This window comes from Syngnathus floridae, chromosome 11, assembly GCF_059516105.1.
Source record: "Syngnathus floridae isolate MCC-2025c chromosome 11, RoL_Sflo_1.0, whole genome shotgun sequence".
NCBI lineage: Eukaryota > Metazoa > Chordata > Actinopteri > Syngnathiformes > Syngnathidae > Syngnathus > Syngnathus floridae.
This window is the reverse complement of record NC_142423.1, coordinates 5639410-5661816: the sequence shown is the minus strand read 5'-3', so window position 1 is coordinate 5661816 and position 22407 is coordinate 5639410. Positions and strand designations below refer to the sequence as shown.

Here is a 22407-nt window from a genome sequence, read left to right as displayed (position 1 = left end):
ACTCAGACATTACACAAAGCAGTGGCGCTGTTTGGACAATCTGCATTGTAATTGTACTAAGTTCATCTTGTTTTTCCTTTTTTTAATCACTTCACTGGTTTCTTTTAAATCAAACAAGTTGTTTGATAACAACTTGTTTGATATAAAAGAAACCAGTGAAGTAATCTGCATTGTATTAAAACCCAATCAATCAGCATTTAAATTCAATTCTTCTGACATTTTGCTCACCAAAAACAGGTTGTAATGAATGTGAACTTTTAATGCATTATATTCAGAAGGTTACTTTGAACCTTAAACGGCGGCGCGGCGTACTTATGGATTTTTACGGCCTCCGGCCTCCAGGAGGCGCTCTAGCAAGAAGCAAGAGCGAGACAGGCGAAGAAGAGATAATGCGCCAAAGAAGACGTGCTAGTTTTTGTTTACATTTCGCGCATCACGCGATCAAGACGGACATTACTGAAAGGAAGCCTTTATACACAAACCGTCATCATGGGGGACAAAAGAAATGCATATGATGCAGCTTTTAAGCCAAAGGCAGTCGATGTTGATGACATTATCTTGTGTCTACTCTGGAGCGTACTTATGGACTTTTACGGCCTCCGCTCTCCAGGGGGCGCTCTAGCAGGAAGCAAGAGTGAGACAGACGAAGAAGAGATAATGCGCCGAAGAAGACGTGATCGTCTCGCGCATCACGCACACACCCACATTGACACAAAGACAGCAAGCTTTTATACACAAACCGTCATTATGGGGGATAAAATAAATGAATATGATGCCGCTTTTAAGCTATACGGGTCGCTCGCTAGTTTAATATAATGTAGCGCTTCGTGCATGAATAAGATTAGCATGAACAGAACCTCTTCACACTCGAAGAAATGCATAGAACCGACGACGAAAGAGAGACTGAGAAAGTGTGAGGCGAAGGATATCTAACGCTATTCCAATCGGACACGAAGGAGGAAGACTTGGTTTCAGTGCACAGGAGGAAAATGAAGACGGCTCTTTTTGTACTTTTACTGGTATGTTTTTTTTAACCAGCCCTGTTCGTGCTGTGCTACCGTGTTGCCGCTGTGTAACCGCCGCCATTACCGCCGCGTCTCAGCGACTTTTCTGTGTTAATTCCGTGTTGCTGTGGTATTACTGCCGCGTCACAGGCAGTGTTTGGAAAGAAATGTTAAGGTATGTTATTAAAGCTTTAAAAAAAAAACTTTGTGTCCAGTCTTTCTTTGCTAATAACTCGCGTGCACACTTCCGCGTTGCTGCGGTACTACTGCTGCGTCACAGGCAATGTTTAGAAAGACATGTTCAAGTATGTTATTAAAACGTTCAAAAGGCTTTCTATGTACTGTCTTTCTTTGTAAAAAACTCGTGTGCAAGTGCGGCTTATAGTCCGGTGCGGCTTATGTAAGAAAAAAAAAGAAATATCCCTGAATTTTAGCTGGTGCGGCTTATAATCCGGTGCGGCTTATAGTCCAGCAATTACGGTAGTAACTAATATTTTTTATGCATTAACCCCCCGAATTTGATAATAATAATAATAATAATAATATTTTTCAATATATGATTAGTTAGTGGAAGGCGGGTACGCCAGGAAAGAGAATGAAAGGCTTTTGGAACAGAAGGTTTTGGCTACCAGCTGTAATTAGCCTAGATGAGTAGATAAGATGGGTCACCACCTTCTCTGTCACATGGGCTTCTCGTGTTCCATTCAGAACAAGTTGTCCAGTTACTCCCAATCCTCCTCCTTGCCCCTCTTGTTGTATTTGGGTGTGAAAATCTGGAATCGCTCAAATCATGTCTGTGTTTATCTGGGAGCTGGAATAATCTTTCTTTCTTTTTTTTTTTTTTAACGCTTCTGCGTGGAAGGTAAATAAATGTAAATCCCACCTCATGGCTTAAGTTGATAAGGCTTCTACAGCGTGATGGTGCAACTATAGTACATACAGACAGACTTGGGGGGGGCGGACCTCAATCAAAGCAGCCCACATTTTTGGCTAGCTGTGAGCAGCCCTCAAATTTCTTCCATTTTCACCATCTGTAGAAGTAATGGCCAGGTGTTCAAATACTTTGGTCCTAAAAAACAACACACAGGATAAAGGAAATTTGAAAGAATGTTAGGTGAGCAGTGTGAACCTTTAGTAGTAGAAATGTTACAACACAGATGCAAATGCTTATACACCAAGGTAAGTAATGAGCGCTTACTGTACGTACTTTTGGAATTGAATCCAGAAGTGGACTCTGCTTTTCAGAGAGACTCCGGCTTGCTCAGAGTTGGGCACTGTCACAGTCTTCATGGAACTGCATTTATTCAGCCAACACAGTACTCCTGTTTTACTAATCAGCCAGCTCGCCATAGTAGCCAAAAGAAAAAAAAAAAAAAACAGGAAGCGTTGCATGTGAAAGCCTTTCAGAATCTTTGACACACTTTGGCATTGCATCTGTTACGGTTCCACACAGTTGTTAATCAGCGTCTTCCTCTGTGAACCAAATTCCCATTCACCATTAATAAAGCTTATTGATCTTGGTGTTTTTGCAGTCTGTCTGAGACACTAATAGCAATATCATAGCTGTCCGCTCTGATGGTCTGCTTGAATAACTCCTATTGATCGTTCGACACTCAGCAACTCGCAGATGGCCCCAAAAAGGCATTTGGGAGCAGCATCTGTTGAAAATTCACAGCAGCAGATATGATGATCTTTCACCCTGAAAGGCGTGTGTATCAGTCCTGTGTGTGTGCGTGTTGGTGCGTTAACTGAAATGGTGTCGACTTGCCTCCACGCACACCGTCAGTCAACCGCATGTTTGCTCGGCAACCAGTGAAACATACGATTTCGGATAAATGGCCGCTTTCACTGGCTCACAATAGGAAAGGTGTTGACACAGCACTGGGGTTGTCTGCAAACAGGCTTGCGTGCACGCGCGTATGTAAGACTATGCCCGGACATGTTATTTCTGTTGTGTTTGATTGATGCACTGTTGGTGGAGAGAAAAATCGAGTGCAGTTAGGATGGCAGCTTTGAAAAGCACTTCATTACCTGATGGCGTTTACAGCGTGATTGTTATTGCAACACTGACCCATCTTCATTGTGGCTGTGAGAAAATGGGGAGCTGTTTAATTAATGACACTTTTTACCGATGATGTCTGTGTTTAAATGTTTAGCGTCTGCCTGTCATTTAGAAAGAACACCAGCTAGTACAATTAAACAATCACAAGAAGTTAATCACACGCCTTTAAACCAAAACATCCGCTGAACATAAATGGCATTGGTTTATCACAGTTCATTATTGTGCAAGGTGAGGGATTGCGAGGTTGCTTTTTGGAGTGAGTAAAAGTGTTTCAGTCTGAATTAAGGATCTGCTGACAGAGCTGAAAATAATCAGTCGGGAAGGATGTTAGCGTGAAAGTGGGGGTATGGAGTCGGGCTTGAATACACACTGATTGTGCTAGGAAGCTTCCTGTCTGTACAGTACTCACACATCCACGTACAATTGAGCTCTTTACGTTTGTTCGGCAGCATGAAAAAAAAAAAAAAGCACTGCTGAAGGTTATTTTCTTTCTTTCAATGACTCAAATTCCGTCTATTCCTGTAGTAAATAACAGAACCAGCTACTCCGCCTTTGTTTCAGGTGCAGTGCTGAGTCAGCAATGGACTTGACATGGCTAGGGGGAGGAAAAAAAACCCATAGATTTTCTCTATCACGCTGCCAATCTGCTACTTCCTCATTCTTCACGAGTGGGTACACTATAATAGCTCACTATGTGGCGTCTTTTTAGCTCTAGCATTTTTGCCGGTTATATACAGTAGACACTCAGCCATGTATAATCTAATCTGTCCTCCTACATGCTGTCAAAGGATGAGAGATAAAATGAGGAGTGTCAGCCATCAAGGCATCCTCCACGCTATGTCGATGAAGCGGGACAGGTGAACGACAACATCTGGCATATCAGATGCTGCGCACGGTCGCCTGATGAGAGATGAAGCGATGCGACGGGAGTACCGGAGTGGATCAAGAAAGGGAAGTAAACACGCCAAGAAAAGAAAAATGCACACTGCCGAGCCGGGTAAGGTCGGAGTTCAGCTGCGAGATGACTGCTGTTCATTCGAGCCAGATGCTCGCCGTGCTCTGATTGGGGGACAGATGTTCAGTTTGCCGTGGTCGGCTGACGGAATTACTCTCGGTTTCAGGTGTGTCAGCTTTGGTTTAAAAAATATGACGATCGAAGGCAGTGACAAATCACTTGATAGATTTTGGAGCGCTTCTGTTTTGCACGATGTCCACCGAGACATCGTTTTGTGCTGCCTATCACTTTAAAAGGAGACATCTGTTTATTTTCTCTTTCATTTTTTTCATTCTGGTACTCCCTGCTAGTGCCTGCGTTTAGTTAATACGCTGCCTTTTTCTCTTTGGCTCTTCAGTCTCTTTAAAATTCCTCTTCTGAGTCCACATTCTTTTTGATTGGCCAATTTGTAGAAGCCTGCTGAAAGGTAGAGCGTCCCTGTGCATTGTGGGGGAGCGGGAGCTGATGACCTTATGAGGTCACCCTTATCTGGATGACCTTCCTAATACATTGAGACATATTTATATGTTAATGCTTTGTTCCAGAAAATGGGGAAGTCCGACATTTCCGACCCCTGACTCTAAAAAGTGCAATGGTAAGCCACTGTGAGTTCCTCCTTGCAAAGTAGATAAAATCAGTCTGGTACACTTGTCTGACATAACATGATGCCTACAGAAGAACACCGCTGGGCCTTGAGTTTGAAATATAATACACAAATAAATCGAGGAAAGAGGAAATAGTGTCTGTTTGTTGTAGTGCCATGCCTTTGGGGGGAAAATGTGTAAATAAGCCAAGAGCATATCATAAAAAAAGACTTGACCCCTTTAGCCACTGCAACAGCACAACAACCACTCAACAAGCGCAAGAATGTGAAAAGCTGTCGATCCCTTCCTCCCTCACGCTCATTTTCAATCTTTTTCTTTCTCTCGGCCCACATCCACTGAACAATCGGAGCATTGTGAAAAGAACCCGCCGGTTCTCCGCTCATACTTTTTGTTTTTCTCACTCCTCCTTGCACCCCCCCTCCTCTCTATCTGTCATTCCGTCTCACTCCTTTGCCCCTCATCATGTTTGACAGCGGCGATGACGTGTGACACACACCAGCCTCCTGTTGTGCTTCAAAGCAGCTGAATGGCCTCTCGGTCTCCGCATGTGCAGACCACATTGCTGACACACAACCGGCCGCGGATGTTTGTGCGAGTTGACGAACGGGTCTTTAAAAGCAGATGGGTCTATCTATATAAAGACGAGGAAAACTGCTCATATCCTCTGCAAAACAATTAGAACGGCGAGCAGATAAATAGGAAGAAGCCGAGTAAGGGGTGCGAGAAAAAAGCAAGTGTATGAAAAGCTGCACAATGGAGACAGGTTGTATTTGAACAACCCTTAGCCCGACAACAAAGGGAGGAGAGGGGGTGTGGAAAGAAAAAAAAACACTTGGAAATGAAAATAATTCTAAATAAAATCTTAACCCTCTGAAATCATTGGTGCCACCTCCCCTCTCCGGCAGCAGCTTGTCTGTGCACGTAGGCACACTTGGTTGCTACGGTTACAGAATTGCCCCCATTTTTCTGGGTTTGCAAGGAGCATGAAGGAAAATGAGGAAGAGTAATGTAGATTTGTCTTCCGTGTAGGTCCCTCTGGCTAATCACGTTATCGCGCACGCACGGAGCAACACGTGCACGCACAACGCCAGTTTCAACCCGTTTTTAGTTCTTCCTCTGTTTTGCATTTCTTTCTCCATGTTATTGCTGTTGATTCATATTTTTAAGGCTGTGTGCACTATAAATGTAGTTTAAGGATTGTACAACAGAGCGAATGTCTGTATGGAGTCGATTCTACACGTTCAAACTAGTAAGCAAATCGCTCCCGTTTGCAACCCCTTTCACCTCTCCTAATGCTGTTTTAATGAAGCCATTCATCAGCTCGTCTCCGTTGAATCTGCATTGCACACACACGCACACACACAGCCCGTGTACTCGCTCGCCTCTTTTCTTCTGCATAAAGTGAGGACACAGTGTTCTTTCCCCCTGGTTGCCATGCGGATGCACCAGTTCTGCTGTTCCCAGCATCCACGCTCCTCCAGAGAGAGGCTGAGTCTTCCCCCTCTTCTGCTGGTGTTTGTTGCCACACATGCCGGCTTGTTTTAAGTGCTGAAACCGAGATTTGCTACCAAGCCGTTTTGAATGTGAGAAGCATGTTGTGGTTTTCTTTCCCACAAGCATCGGAGACAATTACATGATACAACAAGGTGGTGTGGTTCAAAATGGTTTGGAAGTGAGCCAGCATCAAATATCAAATATGTTGTTTCCTTGTAACTTCTTTAATTGATTGAATTAATTCTATGGAGTAGTCTTTTTGTACCCTTTCCAAACTATCTGACTGAAGTAAAGCTTAATGATTAAATCTGATGGCATGTTAGAAAATGCCATTTTATAATAAGAGCCTCACCGGCGACTGCTGCAAGGCAACGTGGGCTGGGCCGTTCCTCATGAATGTGGTCAAACACGCCTTCAGATGAAGTCTTTCATGTGCACACTCGTCCCGAGCCTCATGTTTGGATGTGGGTGTGGCAAACATGTTTGACTTAAATATTTGTTTGTGTGTCGGAGGAGCTCGTCGGTGTAGGTGCCAGGAGAGCTGTTAAGGAACTCGTAGCGCATACCTGGGGCCCGATATTTATCTCAACGTGCCCGTTGGAGTTCGTTTTCTGTTGTTGGTGCTTCTTTGCAAGCATCGCCATGGGGTGTGTGTGTGTTTGTGTGAACTTCAATCTGAGAAGTGTGATTCGTCTCTCATGCATGTTTAAGTGCATCCTGAGGCAGCAAAAGTATTTTTCAGAACCTTGTATGAACTGTGCAACACGCGTCAACCACCAAGAGAGGGACATTGATGGCAACTTAGACAGTTCTGAAGACACATTTGGCTGACTGTCCCACAGCAAGTTAATAAGTGAAGATGTGTGGAATTTGCCCTTTGGCTCACTTTTAATATTACATCCTAGTTGCCTTTCAGTGTGGTACATTTCATTAAAATCTTCAGAAGACCTTGAGAGATTTTTTTACTAAAATATACCATCGATATAAATATTTCAAATGCTTTTGATTGAGGTCCTCAGTGTCTGGGCCACCGCTACCAATGGAGCTTTCCAAGCGCTCTTCGGTTAACTGCATCTCAAATTCTTCCTGTCTAGCGTCCTCCCCGTCGTCTTTTATCTACGCTTCAATCGTAAAGTATGCATAATTCATATTCTTTACCCCAGAGTTGGTAAATACTGCAGCGTTGTTTTGGGCTGCCATTTGTTCGCTCCTGCTGGGTTTTCGCATTTTGGGCAATTGTAATCATCACGGAATATCCATAGTCTAATCTACAGTATGACTGAAAAGCTTCTTTCACGATGTCATTTTCATATCTGCGATTTTATCACGTGTGCCACGGTCGCTTTGTCGTAGCAAAGTTCACAAGCTTTTTTGTTTGAATTGGCAGATGGATGTTTAGTACACAAGCTAAATTGTCATGTTGCCATAAATCAGCCAAACCATCCCAATTGTGCGCCGCACATAACTTGAACGATGAGCTTTGTTTCCTCATAACGAGACTAAATGATACCAATACGTCATCATTATCTTTATGTAGCCGAGCACGCTGAGTCTGCTGTCGTCTCGCTCTCTCCTACATGCGCCAAACCGACTGTGGAGGGTAGAGGACCATGTGCCTGCCCGCCCTGTGGGACTCCCCTCTCGGATTACGGCCTTCGCCTCTCCCATCATTCTCCCTCTGGTGCCCCCTCCCTCCTCTCCTCTCCCCTCGACATTCCGGCTCAGTCCGTGTGCTTCAAACAGAGTGGAAATGGGAACATCCCTCCCCTTTAAACATGCGAGCACACATACTCATTCCCGTTGTGCAGTGAACCATGCAGGGCGGGAGTTGTATGAACTCACGGTGACATTTACTGTCGGGCACAACATTAGGTGGACCACCGCGAGTCCATTGAGCAAATATAAGAGCTGTATAAACAACTTGGTCTATAACCAAATTGAATAGGAAATACAAAATGATCATTTCATTTGAACAGGGGTGTTTAGACTTGTAAAACTTTCAGTCTCATGAAATTGTAACACCTTTATCATCATTACATGACTTCACTCATTGACAGAGAAATCTCACGGCTCTTATTACATTACATTACATAAGCGGACGTTTGTCTCAGGTTCAAGTAACCTTAAACGGTTCCTTCACCTTTATATAGCCACAAGGAAATGAATTTTTGGTTTTGATTGACAAAAGATAACATCACATTGGCTCACACAGCCACCGCTATTCATTTAACAAAATATTTTGTCTTTTCTCTGCTGAGGAGTTGTTTGTTATGCATGAAAGTGAAAGCCCATGGCGGATATAGGCCAAGGAATAAGATCACGGTTCACTATGTATTAAATAATGCATGAAAGTGAGCTGCACAGTTCATATGTATTCAAGACGTGGGCGATAATTAAAGTCGACTTTGGGACCGATCCAAATCGGGATTGTTGTGGCTTGGCTTGGGGGAGGACTGGATGTGTCATTTTAATTGTTTGCGGTGATGTAACAATACACTGCGTCATGCTAGTATTACAACCACCGCATTGCAGCGTAGTTCTACTCCACTCATCATTTATTATTTGGATGCGTCTCTTGGGGAAAATATTCTCGAGTATATCTGATTTGCTGCATGTTGTGTCGTTTCTTAGAGGAGACTTGACTAGGAGGAAAAAAAAAACACGGGGTCTGAGGGGTGCTGCCCTTTGGCACAAAGGATTTGACCATCAATCACCTCATTTCATTGGTGACGGCAGGATCAAGAGGCACACGCATTTTACTGGACCCCCCCTAAGTAGCTTTTTTTTCCCCTGAATCATTCCACTCCCACTCTCTCTGTCATCCATCTCCTTTTCTTGGAGGACAGTGGTGTTAAAGGTGGCAGTCTGTGACACACAGATGCACGCACTCAGCCACTTACTGTGTTCAAAGGTTGCAGTGGGTGGCAACGGGGCTTGAATGTGTGTGTGGGACTCTTGTCATGCTCTGGTGGTATTCCCGCTAAGGAATGTTGTGGGGAGACTTTCCCACTGCCGTGGTTGAGCTTTTTAATTGATTGTAATCTTGGAGTAATCCAGCATGCCGCCAGTTGAAAACTACTATACTAAAATTACTGTGTAAATAGAAACAGCCATGTTCACCCACTGTGCTCTAATTCACAAACCGCAGGCGCAACATCAATGAACGGGCCTAGCTTAAAAAAAAAAAACGTAAGACGCGCCGGGTTAAAAGGCAATTTTTTTTTGTGAAGCGTTATATGTTAAATATTTTATGGTAATTGTACCATGTGTTTATTTGATATGATTATGCTAGTACTTGCCATTTTTAGTAATTTTCAGGTCCATTACCTTTTTCTGAACTAACAACCTCAATCAAGATCTGGTAAAAAAATTTTAAAAAAGTAAAGTGTAGAAAATAGGTTCCAGAGTACCTGTTAGCTTGAAAATAAATGCTCATATTTCATGAATTAAAGTGCACAAGCATACATTTACATACACCCAGTCATTGGACGACGTAATAAAATTATCATTTTTGTCTTTCCAATATCAACACCCAGCCATGTATTCCTTTTTTTCCAATCATGAATGTCCACAATGATTCCTAAATGAAGACATTAAGAAGCTTTTCTTTCACGTAAACAAATTTAACAATAATGCTGTTTTCTGCAACACGGCTTAAGTCCCAAATTGGCATACGTAATGCTGCTATTGTTTAGCTGGACAACGCGTGGACACTTACTGCCTATTGTTTGTCAGCCGTAATGGTCAGGAGGGCTTACAGTATGTATGAGTCATGTTCCTGCTTGTTCCTGCTCCATTGTGTCCAGCTCTCGCCGTAGAAGACAATGATGGCTACTGTCCGTGCCGTGTCATAGCTCACATACTACTTACATGGTCCATATGCACGCTGCAGAGCTGGCATCAGTCCAATTGTTCCACAACATAGAGGCCATTTTGAATTCATGAATCATGGTCTTGTCTTTGGTACAAGAGGGAGAATGCGCCTCGTTTCTCCGAGGGGGTGAGTGAAGGAAAGATGAGCGACAGTTTTTTTTTTGTAAAGAGACATTGAAAAACCCGGGGAGAAAAAAGAGCAAGCTCTTGTCTGAAGTGAAGCAAATGAACAAGTGAATGCCTGATGTCTTTGAGCTTGGAGCTTCAGAACAACGGGGAGTCTCCCAGATCAAACAGGCTTCCTCTGCGGATAAGAAAAAAAAAGGCAGGCCAACAGAGAGAAAAACACTGGCTGTAGAGAGATAAAGCAAAACAACATGACAGCCTTTTGTAGTCTCTCACAGTTTAACAATAAACTCGAGTAATGACTGACTCACTTGTCTACTTTACCTTGTTTTGCTCTCCTAACGACGTGACTGCGGGGTATCTTTGAACAGGTGTGGGCCACATGTCATCCTCCGGTCTGCTATGACCTTTGACCTCTTCTAATCCCATGCTACATGCTCAATTATGAAGTGTGATACGCTGCCTCCTAAATGAACTCGTAATAGGCATCTCATTACATTCCTTGTGGAGGAGCTAACATTCACACCAATCGCGAGCGGAGATACAACTAGCTTGCTTTCTTCAAAACAAGTTCAGGTGATATTACGAGCTGATCATTTGAAAAGTTTGTATTCCGGAATCGAGATGATACAAAAAATTGAGATGTATAACTTGTAGTATGACATTCATTGCTAACATGTCCACGTTCTCTTGAGCCTGAGCGACGATCGTGTTCTTGTCAGCCTCAGGCAGCTCTGCATATGTCGTTGAGATGCATTTTTATGACGCGGCGATTACACCGAGCACATCAAAGTGTTGTCTTTTCTCACTTCCACTGGATCCAACGTTAATAATTCAGCTCCACCAATGCCAAACAACAGCACTGCTTTCCTTTCCTTGCTTCTGTTTAGCTCCTTCCCATTTTCCCTTCCATCTGCTGTCTCAGCTGTCTGTCCAGAATCGCTTACACCTCCTCGGCCTTTCTCGCACTTCCTGTATTCCTAAGACTTGCTTTCTGTTTTGATAAGGATTTCATTCCTGATGGGTCCACTCCCTCTCTCCTTATTTTCCCTTTTCTTTTTGAGCCTCCTTAGGGTCGTTTTGTAAGGTCATGGAGCTAGGAGGAAAGGGTGTGACCACCCACGGGAGAGGACCCTATTGTGTTGGACCGACTGAGACATGTCCTGTCTTTGATACGGGACACACATATATTGGAAGTCTCCGCGAGGGATTTTGTGGTATCAGACGGTCCATGACCAAATCCAGATAGTGTTGTTAGTAGTCAAGGCAGACCAGGCGCCATCTTCCCATGGCGTCAAGGATTTCAGGAGGGTTACTCAAGGTTCTAAATCTGAAAGTCTTCCTGAAGCAGATTATCAGCAACCTTAGTTCAAAAATGTGTTTGGAAGGGAGCAGCCTCTTAATTGAGCTTCTGTCTCTTTTTCCACAAAGTGAGTGCAGCAGTTCAGATGAATACTAGTGGGCATGTTGCTTGTTACCAGATCCACCAAAATGCAATTTATAATTCAGGATCACGTTTATATGAAAGGAAAAGATGCCTGAGATGATGACATTTGAACTGCTGGGACATTCATGCGGGTTGGTATGTCAGAACTGCAAAGCGGGAATGGTTGCTATGCGTGTGGAGGCAAAACAATGGCGTGAATGTGCTGTTTTTACCAAGCAAGGTCGTTCTCTGAACCACCTGAGGTGAGTGTTAGTCACTATGCATCAGTTTACAAACCCATAAATAGTGAAAGGGAGTGCGGGTTTTTTTCTTCTTCCCCTCTCATTAGTATTGTGGTGCTTTCTAAAGGGAGATTTCAAAGCTTGCTTGAGGCGAATGTGAGTCTTGCGTTTTGTGGAAACATGAGGAATGCGTATTAAGTGAAGCTATTTTTCATGTTTAGCCTTGAAATGCCCTATGCTGACGTTGCGTGTGGTACTTTTCATTGTCAGTTTTGCTAGTATAAGCTTCATTGTATCAATTCTAGGACTTTGACCATGAAGACCATCCTTGGCATATTTAACGCTCATTTTTTTTTCCAGTTTTTTTATTTGTGCAAAGCTCTGTGAAATTCTTGAATGCCTATTACACAGCACACAATCCTTTTAGTTCCACATAACAGGGGGATGGATTTATTTTTCATCTGTCTTCCTTCCTGAACAGATTTCAATGAATGATGAAAGATGTCAAATGGAATTTAACCTCAGATTATTGCGCTTAATTTAGAAGTAGCCTGATTGCCATCTCCGTGTATGTAAACTTTATTTCACAAGGTATGTTAGCCAGGTACTCTATATGACGTCACTTTTCTGCAGTTGTTTTAATACTACGAAAATCTTGAGGAAAAAAACTAAATCCCAGCCCACCCTTTGTCTCACTAACACCCCCCCTCTTTTTTTTTTCTATTGCAGTGGTTGTTTTGTGCTGAGGTGTAGAGTTCCAGTCTTTCCTTAGAGCCTCTTCATGCAGCTTGCCCCACTTTTTCCTTCCCCTCCTGTCAATGCACCACTTCCAAAGATGCTTTGATGGGAACGGCAAGGAGTGGCGGCGGGTTTGGGGAGAATCTTTATCAAGATGCTGAATGCGATAATCACTATAGGGATTTTTTTTTCCACAGTAGTAGTGTATTTAAACATTAAGCTGTATAAACTCCCCCAAGCCTGTGATACAGCACATCATCACCTTGTTCTCCATGGAATAACAACAGAGAGGGTGGGGCTGTTATTTTCCTCATATGATCCATTTAGCTGTATCTCACACACAAATCTACAAAGTACTTGTGTACTGTTAAGAGGCTGTTACTGCTATACAATGGCTCATATTGTATTGGATGTACAGCAACTCCGGAATGCTGACTCGTCATTTGTGAGGTTTATATATTCGGTTCTTGTACGTTTTGCTGTTGGCGGCTGTCTCGGTCATCAGTGCTCATCGTCCTCATAGTTTGAGATGAAAGTTGGAATATTTTTCAAAGAGGAAGAATTCCTTTTTTTTTCTTCATAGATGCCAATGTTCAGTGCCTGAAAGAATGTATTCTCTTCACTCATTGTCTTCTCGTGGCATGCAGATAAGCATCACCACTTGACAGCCATCAGCAGATATGACCCTTTGCCTCCGTCTCAATGCTTCTCATGTCCCTCGGAATGCCACGATAGGAATTTTCGCCTTTATGCATCCACGCCAATCGAGATATTACACGCGTGAGAATCTGCCGTGTGATTGAACCTAACCCTTCACAACGTTCAGCTTTTAAGATAAGAACAATTAAAGTCAATGTTGCATTCAGACAGCTGGTGAGTTCCTCCAGCAGCTTGTGCTGACGAATCAATTTCCGCGAGAAGTAAAATGGAAAATTACTATTTAATCTACAGAGGGGGTGTTTAACGCCATCCCTCAGTCAGTGGAAATATGACAAATATTAAACAGCTAATGGAGACATGAGCTGACCCATTGCCCGCCAGACGACGTGTCTGCATTTGAATGGCGTCTACTCCCACCCACCCATCGCTACTTTCATTTTGTCACATCTCTTAGATCAACGCTGTAATGCAGAGAAGGTTGAGGCTAGCACACACAGAGTGAGACAAGCAGACACACTCAGCGGGCTTCTTCCCATGCTTGTGTTGTGGATTAATCAAATCCCCTGACTGGCTGCTAAGCTGATTAAGGAGGGTGTTATGCACTGGCCATTTGGAAACACTGGAAAGAGTGCACACAGAAATATACACGTGCACAAACACACACACATGGGGAGATAGTATAGCTTAATATTGTCTCTGCAGCTGATCCAGGATGGTATCATACATGTGAGCAGGTCTCACCAGGTTTTGATATTTCATCGATTCTTTTCCAGACAGATGGCACTGATGGCTGTGTACGGTCGTGGTTTGCATCCCTTCGGCAAAGTGTGTGCGTGTGTGAGAGTGAGCGTGACAGAGATGGAGCCTGCTGGAAGAAATTGAAGCCCAGATGGCTGCGTCCATCAGGGACAGGAAATAGAAGTGACACCAGGTGCATGGTCATGCGAGCAAAATGGAACATCATTATGATTCTCATTTTGTGATTAATTGAATTGTGTGTACACTACAGGATGAGCACTTTGTTTTAAAAACATCATGTTAATTTTGTGATCTCCCGCAGATAGTAATAAAATGTACATTTTGCTGCTGAAGTCTCATCAAGTGTTAAAAGACTTTGATACTCATTTTTCAAAGTTTGCAATTTACAACATAAATATACGAGTCTGTGTGAGTATGCATCCCCCCCAAGAAATGGGTTAGTGGAGCAGGCAGGCACACTAAGTGAGTGAACAGTTAGTTAACTTTTGATAAGCAGCCCTTTTCATTATGCATAGAACCCCCGCCTTCGCCTCCCCTCAATCACAGCCGGCCGGCAATGCCGCGGAGAGTAAAAGAGCAAAACGCCTGCCAGGACTGAAAGTGATCTGAAACTAAGTTCTATTGTTCCGAGTGTTTTATACCATTTGGTTGACATAGGAGACTGACCTCTGCCTGGTAGCACTGCAAACTCTGACCCCCTGACCTGTAGTCCAATCTCGGGCAAGGAACCTCGGAGGGAGTCCACACGGCTTCGAGCCCTGCTCACAGGAACTTCAACACCCTTCCTAGTGCAAACATCTCATCTTGCACTCTTCTGACTGAATCATGACGCCTATGAAAAGGTTAATGACTTCCTGGCCTGGTCACCAAGGTGAAGAGAAGCGTAGAGGAATGTACTCCTGCTGATCACGCCCCCCCCCCCTTCTATCGCTGACCTTTTGTCATCTCCTCACTCCTGTTCTTTGAAACATTTGCATAAACTTTAAAACAAAGTATTCTACTGATTTGATGGTCATACTGTCTTGGAAGCACTTCCGGAAATGTTCTTCCCATCACTTGTTTTACATTCCTTTGGTTATAGTGGTTTAATTGGTCCATGGGTAGTGTTTGTTTGTGGTTCTTAAAAGTTAAATCTGTCTTTCCATGCTTGGTCAGAATATTCCCTTGAGTCTCAGTTCTCCATTATAATAAACCAGAACTCACATAGAAAAGAAATTACATTGTGACATCTGAAATTCCCCTTGGTCATAGGGCACACAAAATTCCCCACTTCTCCATTGTCCTCATCTTTGCTTCTCACATACTTGATTGGGCTTCTTCGGTTTTGGCACACTGGCAAGTTTTCCATGTCTTGAAGTCAACCAGCCTCATTAAGACAACACCTCGTTTCCTTAAATTGGTGTGATTTGGGTGACAGGTTTCATTCCTTTCAGTCCATGTGTGTGTGTGAGAGGAAATAAGTCGACCCAAGAAAAAGAAATCGTCTGGACTCGTTCATTCCGGCAATACTTTCCCCTCCAAGACTTTTACTGTACTGTAATTTTATCTTTTCCTATACTCCCCCTCTTCACATACTGCTATGTGTCTCTAAAGTCAAGTAGTATTTGCAAGGCATGTCTGGAACTAATAGATTCCACCCTTCTTAAGAATTCTTTTAGGAAATACTACCTGCAACCTAAGGCCATTCGACTGCCTTGAAATCGCATCCGATAGGCCAACCCAGCATATATATAATACAACCTGCAAAGTTGAGTATTTTTCTTCTATTTTTTTTTTTTTTTTGTGACTCACTCCACAGCTGCCTCCTTTTCTTCAGGTTTTTCATTCAGACCCTCCCGCCCCCTACACAGGCACAACTCCGGCCTCTGTGCACATACTTCCTGTCGTTGTTTTAATATAACCCTCCCATGTGCTCCTATGGGCAATGAACTGACTTCCTGTTTCTCTGTCTTCTCTTCCTGCGTAGAGAACTGAATGACTGTGATGCTAACCCCCCCCAAATTCACTTGACAACGCTCTGTTCTCCTATTTTCACTGTATTTCTCTCATACTCTAGAGCAGGGATTGTCAACCTGTGGTCCGCGGCCCTCTAGTGGTCAGTGGCGGTATGCCAGGTGGTCCACGAAATTGAAAATGGAAAATAACTAACATTTTCAAAAATAGAATTGATTTATTATTTAAACTTGATTTATTTTCCAGCTAATTTTGTGAATCCCATCCAAACTATGTCAAAAGTAGCTGGGGTTCCCAAAATAGACATGCAATAAATAGCCTGTATTGGCCTATTCTACTTGGGTGCAAAATAAGATAATATGGTCCCCGAATTGCTTCTTGGTTATAATGGTGATCCCTTGGACAAAACCATTTGAAAATCCCTGCTACAGAGGATAAGAGCTCATGTCGGTATGATTCAAACTTGTTATGAGCCCTGGAGAGCGTTCGGCAACAACTGACTGCAATGCCATTGTTTTTATTTAGAATCCCAATCATCTGTATTGACCAAGTATGCTAAAAAAAATAACAACGAATTTGTCTTTTGTAGCATAAGCTACTATGACAAAGACGTGACACATAGGAACAAAGAACATTTACGTCGTGCAAGGGCACTATTAGTGACCAATGACAGCTGTGCAAACAATGTGGAGAGTCATAAAGCAAAAAAAAAGTGTACAGTAGTGCGGTAATTACAACGCAACAGCTGTGCAGATGATGCAAATAAATCCAGTTGCAGACAAAATTTTTATCTTAGCAAGTAGCAGGCAATTTTTTGTAACATTTACAGCTTATGAACACAGAATGTCTCACACTGATGGGGGGAAAAATCTTTTACGTTTCTAAATTGAAACATTGTGAAGGTATCTCAAAAATGAATTCACACATTCATGTTGTTTAGCTAAAAGGATCAGCTAGGCACCACCAGAATGGTGGACAAATTGAGTTTTTTTCGCAATGTCATTTTAGAGAGAGAGGAACGTCCATTCTGGGCTCCACCCAGAGATTTTTATGTGACAGGCCCTTTGGCAGCACCTTTCGATGCCAGAAAATTTCTAACCGCACGCTAGCATGCGGTATGTTTGACTGATTTGAGGCAGCAGCCTTAAATCTCAGACGTTTGCGGTGAGCAAAATCTCTGCCAAAGACAATAGACCATCTTTCAGCTCCGTGCAAAATGCGCAAGTGAAAACGAGGTCGGGGTTGTATGACTTGATAGAAATGAATGAAAATGTAAAACAAATATGTCGCATATGGAGTTATCATGGTGGAGCATCAGTAAAGCAGAATCCCAGATCCAGTTTGCAAAACCTGCTGTCATCTGCCTGGAAAATATGACTGGGCCTTCTGGAGGGAGTGGAGGCGCCACATTCCACTTCACATCCCACTTCTTTCTGGCTGAAGAGATGATGACCATTACAGAGGGACGGCATCGACCTGCGCTGTGAGCGCCTCGCCTCCTCGCTGTACGATGGACATAGATGAAAAGGCCGACTTTTTATTACGCAAGGAAATTAAGCTCAACAGCCAGGATCAACAATGAGCTTGTGGTTGCCAGTGGTTGAGTCATATCGCTATAGATTTGGAGTGTGCTTTTAGGAACACCTCTGTGTTTTCCAGAGCTTAAGATGGAATTCGGGCCTTTTTATTACAATAAAAATTATGGGACTAGTCATAATGTTGCATGTCACTCCTAAACCTGCTTCTCAGCGCCCGCCATCTCGATTGCGGTCCGCATGTCGGAGTGCTGCAGTGTTTGCACAGTGTGGTATGCGTTGTTGTTGTCCTGTGACAGTTAATTACAAGGCTGTCTGTCACCTTGTGGTTCTGTGGTCACAGTCACAAGAGGCCGTGAACGATGGGCCCCGACTTCATCCCTGTCATTGATGGCGTTTTGCAATGTGGAAATAGCTCACAAATATGCGCACCCCCACACGGGACGGAAACAACAATTCTTCACAACAGGTTATTTATTGATTCCGACACTGTGTGAGAGACAGATTGGGGATGAAGCATGTGCACACAAGCACCTTTACAGATATTCCACCTCTTTTGTGGTACTGAGGAACTGCACTCTCAGCTTTAAAGCACAATGGCAGCATCAAAGAGGCTCTTGGCTCAACAGACGAGGGACTCTTGCCAGATCTGCCCTGAAAATGTGCGCTTGTGTGTCAGGGAACTTGATGGTGAACAGGAGCCAGGATTGAGGCTAAAACACATTGCTTCCTCCAGAGCCAACATTCCCGAGGTAGGGCAGCCGCGGTGGTACACTAGCCGTGACCGAACAGCCCGGTTTGTGCCTGTGTGAGGTTTGTTGTTTCTTCCCTCTTCCAAGGCTACACGTGCAGAGTGCACACAAACTGTCGGCAGGCGGCTAGGAGAGCATAGCATTAATCTGTCAGCTGTCGGCACTGATCCATTTATCATTTATGTGTGTGCGAGCGTGTGCACGTGGCAACTTGCTTCCTGCGACAAAGCTGCATTACGCGCCATTCTCCAGAGGAGTTTTTCATTGTGATTTGTTAGGTTACGGATTTTAGTTATTGATCTGACTCCAAATTGCGATCAACACTTAACACATAAATTGCTATGTCCTAATCCACACACTGGCGCACTTAACAATTTTGCGAGTTCGTTCTGTCAAAGAGAAGACCAGTAGATCAATCAGACCAAATTTACCAATTGTTTATTCCTGACAAAGCGCACTAATACAGGCCTGGGTCCCGGGTCCCTCACACTAGAACTCTTGCGTTTTTGTGACCACCAAAAGACGACACATTCTTCCGGGTTGCCCAGTTTTAAAGAAACACAATATGAATATTAAAGCATGCCTATACACAACACTTCAACGAAAACAAGTTCATGCAGTTTGCCTGCACATTCTTCGCCCCCCACCCATCCACACGAGCACTCCAATACTAGATATTAATATGATTAACCACATAGACGTGCTGTTCTTGTTCCTCAATGACCTTGAGGTGTTCTCGTCCGGTACTCCCTGTCTGGGCGTATACACAAGACTTCAACGAAAACAAGTTCATGCAGTTTGCCTGCACATTCTTCGCCCCCCACCAATCCACACGAGCACTCCAATACTAGATATTAATATGATTAACCACATAGACGTGCTGTTCTTGTTCCTCAACCTTGAGGTGTTCTTGTCCGGTACTCCCTGTCTGGGCGTATACACAATACTTCAACGAAAACAAGTTCATGCAGTTTGCCTGCACATTCTTCGCCCCCCAAGTTTAACACAACCTTAAAAAATATGTTTGCAAACTCCCGAAAGCACATTTCCCTTTAGATTGAATATATTAACAGAGTGCACTCTATTATAATTAGAGACCGGATTGGGGGGGGGGGGGCGTGATAAGCCACAATACATGTGCGGAAGACAATTTTGGGTTATATATAGAGAGGCATAAGAGAATTGTAATTATGTATGTAGTTAAAGGATGACAGTCACTGAGGCGCTTCGATTGCTTTATTCCCCTAACAGGATGCACGTTCATTAGCGGAACTATCGGTCGGCCAGTCACTCCGCACAGTGACCTGACTTGAACCAGTGGTCAAGCTTCTATGCCCATCCTGCCCTTTCATCTGAAATATTCAGTTGAGCCAATGTAATGTCATTGAAGACACACTATACAAAGCAAATAAAGAGCTTTTATGACATTAAAATGAGTCATTCCTCTTTACATTTTTGTACAGTGTTGTTAGTGGCGGAGGTAAAGGGTGAACCGCGGGGTCGCCCCTCCCCCGAAACATGCCCGGCCAGATAATTTGCATTGCTATACTGATGATGTGTATTACATATTAATCTATCATCATAAAACTGCAGACATTATAGATTACGTTCATGTGTCAACATGACATGAACAGATTTTGTGTGGTGAATTTTTTCTTTTTAATCAAATACAGAATATGAATTCGAAGACATTTGACATTCAATGTATTGTGGTGCATTGAGATCATCATATAAAAAAAATGTCAACAAACTTGTCTCTCCCTGTCTTGACAGAAATTCGCGCCCAGCTGGTGGAGCAGCTGAAATGTCTGGACCAGCAGTGTGAGCTGCGGGTGCAGCTGCTCCAAGACCTGCAGGATTTCTTCAGGAAAAAGGCGGAGATTGAGATGGACTACAGCCGCAACATGGAAAAGCTGGCCGAACGCTTCCTCACCAAGACACGCAGCACTAAGGACCATCTGCTGAAGTATGTAACAGACACACACTTGGCTTAAAGACGAAAATCCAAATAGAGTTATTCTGCGTTCAACTTTTATAAATTGCACGGATGAAATGTGTACTTGTTCAAAACACAACCAGGTTGTGACTGAGTCAACGTCTCTGTGGTATGTCCAGCTCCAACACGTGGCACATACTGTAAAGGTAACCAAGATAATTTAGCTAATTTAGCTTATTATCATTTGGATTTTGTAAAATTACATTGTCATACCATATTTTTTCAAGCCCAGACACTTAATTTTTTTACTTTTAACTTCAAAGTCATGTGATATAATCCCATTTTTGTAGCCATTTTAAAAATCCATTCTGATTGCCATATTTTATTTTTCTGAAATCCTTCAACATCTGTAAAGTTCTCCACACGGCTGCTACTGCTGTTCTGTCTGGGTGCCACATTGGAATTTGAGCTATTTTCCGGCTATGTGTGCACACGTCCCCCCCACACCCCTTTTTTTTTTAACTCCTAAAAGTGTGTGGTCACAGCAACACACTGAATTCAAACACTGTAAGGAACCTAAAGTTATCAATGTAACATTATATTTTGGTATATTTGATTTAACAAAAATGTTTAGACTTTGTTATGTGTGCCCCCACGCACCTCCTCACCACATCTATCTCTCTCTTTGCTTGGATGCCTCCAAAGGACTCTCCTTTGAGTTCTTGATCGGATTTCACGCCGAAAATCCCCTCTCACGCCAGGCAGCACAAATGATCAGCATCACAGTTCAAGCATTGTTGAGTTATTTTTCTCGATCGAGTGTTAAAAGTATTTCGCTATAAGCTGCTTTGGAACTTTACATGAGCCTGGCTAGTTACGTCATCGAAGTCGTAAAGAAAAATCGTGCTGGCAGCAATGCTCCAGCTAATGCTATGTGCTTTGATCCCGACTGTAAATGACCATTTAGCATTTCCCTCGAATGTGACTCACTGCCTTCACCTGACCCCAACGCTCACTGTCGTTCCACTAAGTGCACCATGTGACCTTCAAAAGAGGCCAATGACATTTTCGTGTTTACATTGCGAGAACCGAGAGCTGGGCAGAGGTAGCTTGTTATTTTATTTCACCGCAAGTGCTGCAGTGCCACTGTGATCAGGAATTGGCTCAGGGTTGTAAAATTAAAGTTAATTTATAGTTTTCTAGTAATCTTTTAGATTTTTAGAACATGTTGTGCTTCTTTGATTGTATGGTAAGATCAGCGATAATAATCAATTTGAAAATGTCAAAAAAAAAAAAAAAAAAGGAAAAACCAATAATACAAAAGTCTAAATTGTTCCCACATATGTATTATGCTCGGCTGTGTGTGATGACTATTTTCCATACCACACACATTTAGTCATCTGACCACTGAGAGCCGGTACCAGCCTATCACATCATGGTTGATGACTCAAACTTAATCCAACAATTTGACTCAGTGCCCCTCTCTGAGTCAAAGACTTCCTCTGTCTGCGTGACCCGGTGCCCGCTGTGACCTCATCAATGTGTCCACTATTGGCCTCTTCAAGTCATTTAATTCACCTCTTATCACACAAAGACTTTCTGTCATCCACTTAAACGCATAATCCATTTTGCTTTCCTGATTAGCCATAGATAACCCATGATTCTTTTTTCCCCCAATGGGCACAGTGAGGCGAAATCAGTGTGACATTTCCAGTATGAGAGGAACTTCCGAGTCGTTTTCTCATCTCTTTCCCTTTTTTTTTTATGTGTCCTTCTCTGCAACAGCTGTGCTTTTTGGGGAGCCTTACCACTTCCTGCTGGGTTTTGTACCCTGGCTGAATCCCCTGTTTGGGTTGGCTCACTGACCTGCTGTGTGTGTGTGTGTGTGTGTGTGTGTGTGTGTGTGTGTGTGTGTGTGTGTGTGTGTGTGTGTGTGTGTGTGTGTGTGTGTGTGTGTGTGTGTGTGTGTGTGTGTGTGTGTGTGTGTGTGTGTGTGTGTGTGTGTGTGTGTGTGTGCATGCGTGCGGGAGACACACAGGGTGGCTGTTTTCTGTATAAATCTGTCTGGGCGTTCTCTCCCACCATGGCTGTTATTCCAACGCTTGTTTCATCTTGATGAAAAACAGCGTGCTGTACAATGAACTTATTTCTACCTTTAACAAGCTGTGGGGCCTCAAGGGCATTCGTCAACCGGATGAAAAGCGGAACTTAAAATCAGATGAAAGACTCGATGCTGCTTTATCCGAAT

At 43.3% G+C, this 22407-nt stretch overlaps 1 protein-coding gene and 1 long non-coding RNA gene across 6 annotated transcripts in view; one reads left to right on the top strand and one right to left on the bottom strand.

Annotated features, from left to right (window-relative positions):
* srgap2 (SLIT-ROBO Rho GTPase activating protein 2) overlaps positions 1 to 22407 on the top strand; it is a 36599-nt gene that overhangs the window by 2564 nt on the left and 11628 nt on the right. For 2 of the 5 annotated variants that reach the window (XM_088390087.1, XM_088390085.1), the window contains exons 1-2: positions 3883 to 4655; positions 19997 to 20189. In XM_088390087.1, coding sequence (XP_088246213.1) covers positions 4586 to 4655; positions 19997 to 20189 — 263 coding nt within the window. In that variant the 5' untranslated portion in view covers positions 3883 to 4585. Of the gene's footprint in view, positions 1 to 3882; positions 4656 to 18078; positions 18224 to 19697; positions 19868 to 19996; positions 20190 to 22407 lie in introns of those variants that run through there. The other 3 variants (XM_088390091.1, XM_088390088.1, XM_088390086.1) reach the window with 3 other exon arrangements.
* Positions 19446 to 21137, bottom strand: LOC148390567 (uncharacterized). The gene is made up of 2 exons (XR_015861364.1): positions 20820 to 21137; positions 19446 to 20184 (listed from the first exon to the last, which is right to left on the bottom strand). It is a non-coding gene; the product is annotated as an uncharacterized LOC148390567 (long non-coding RNA).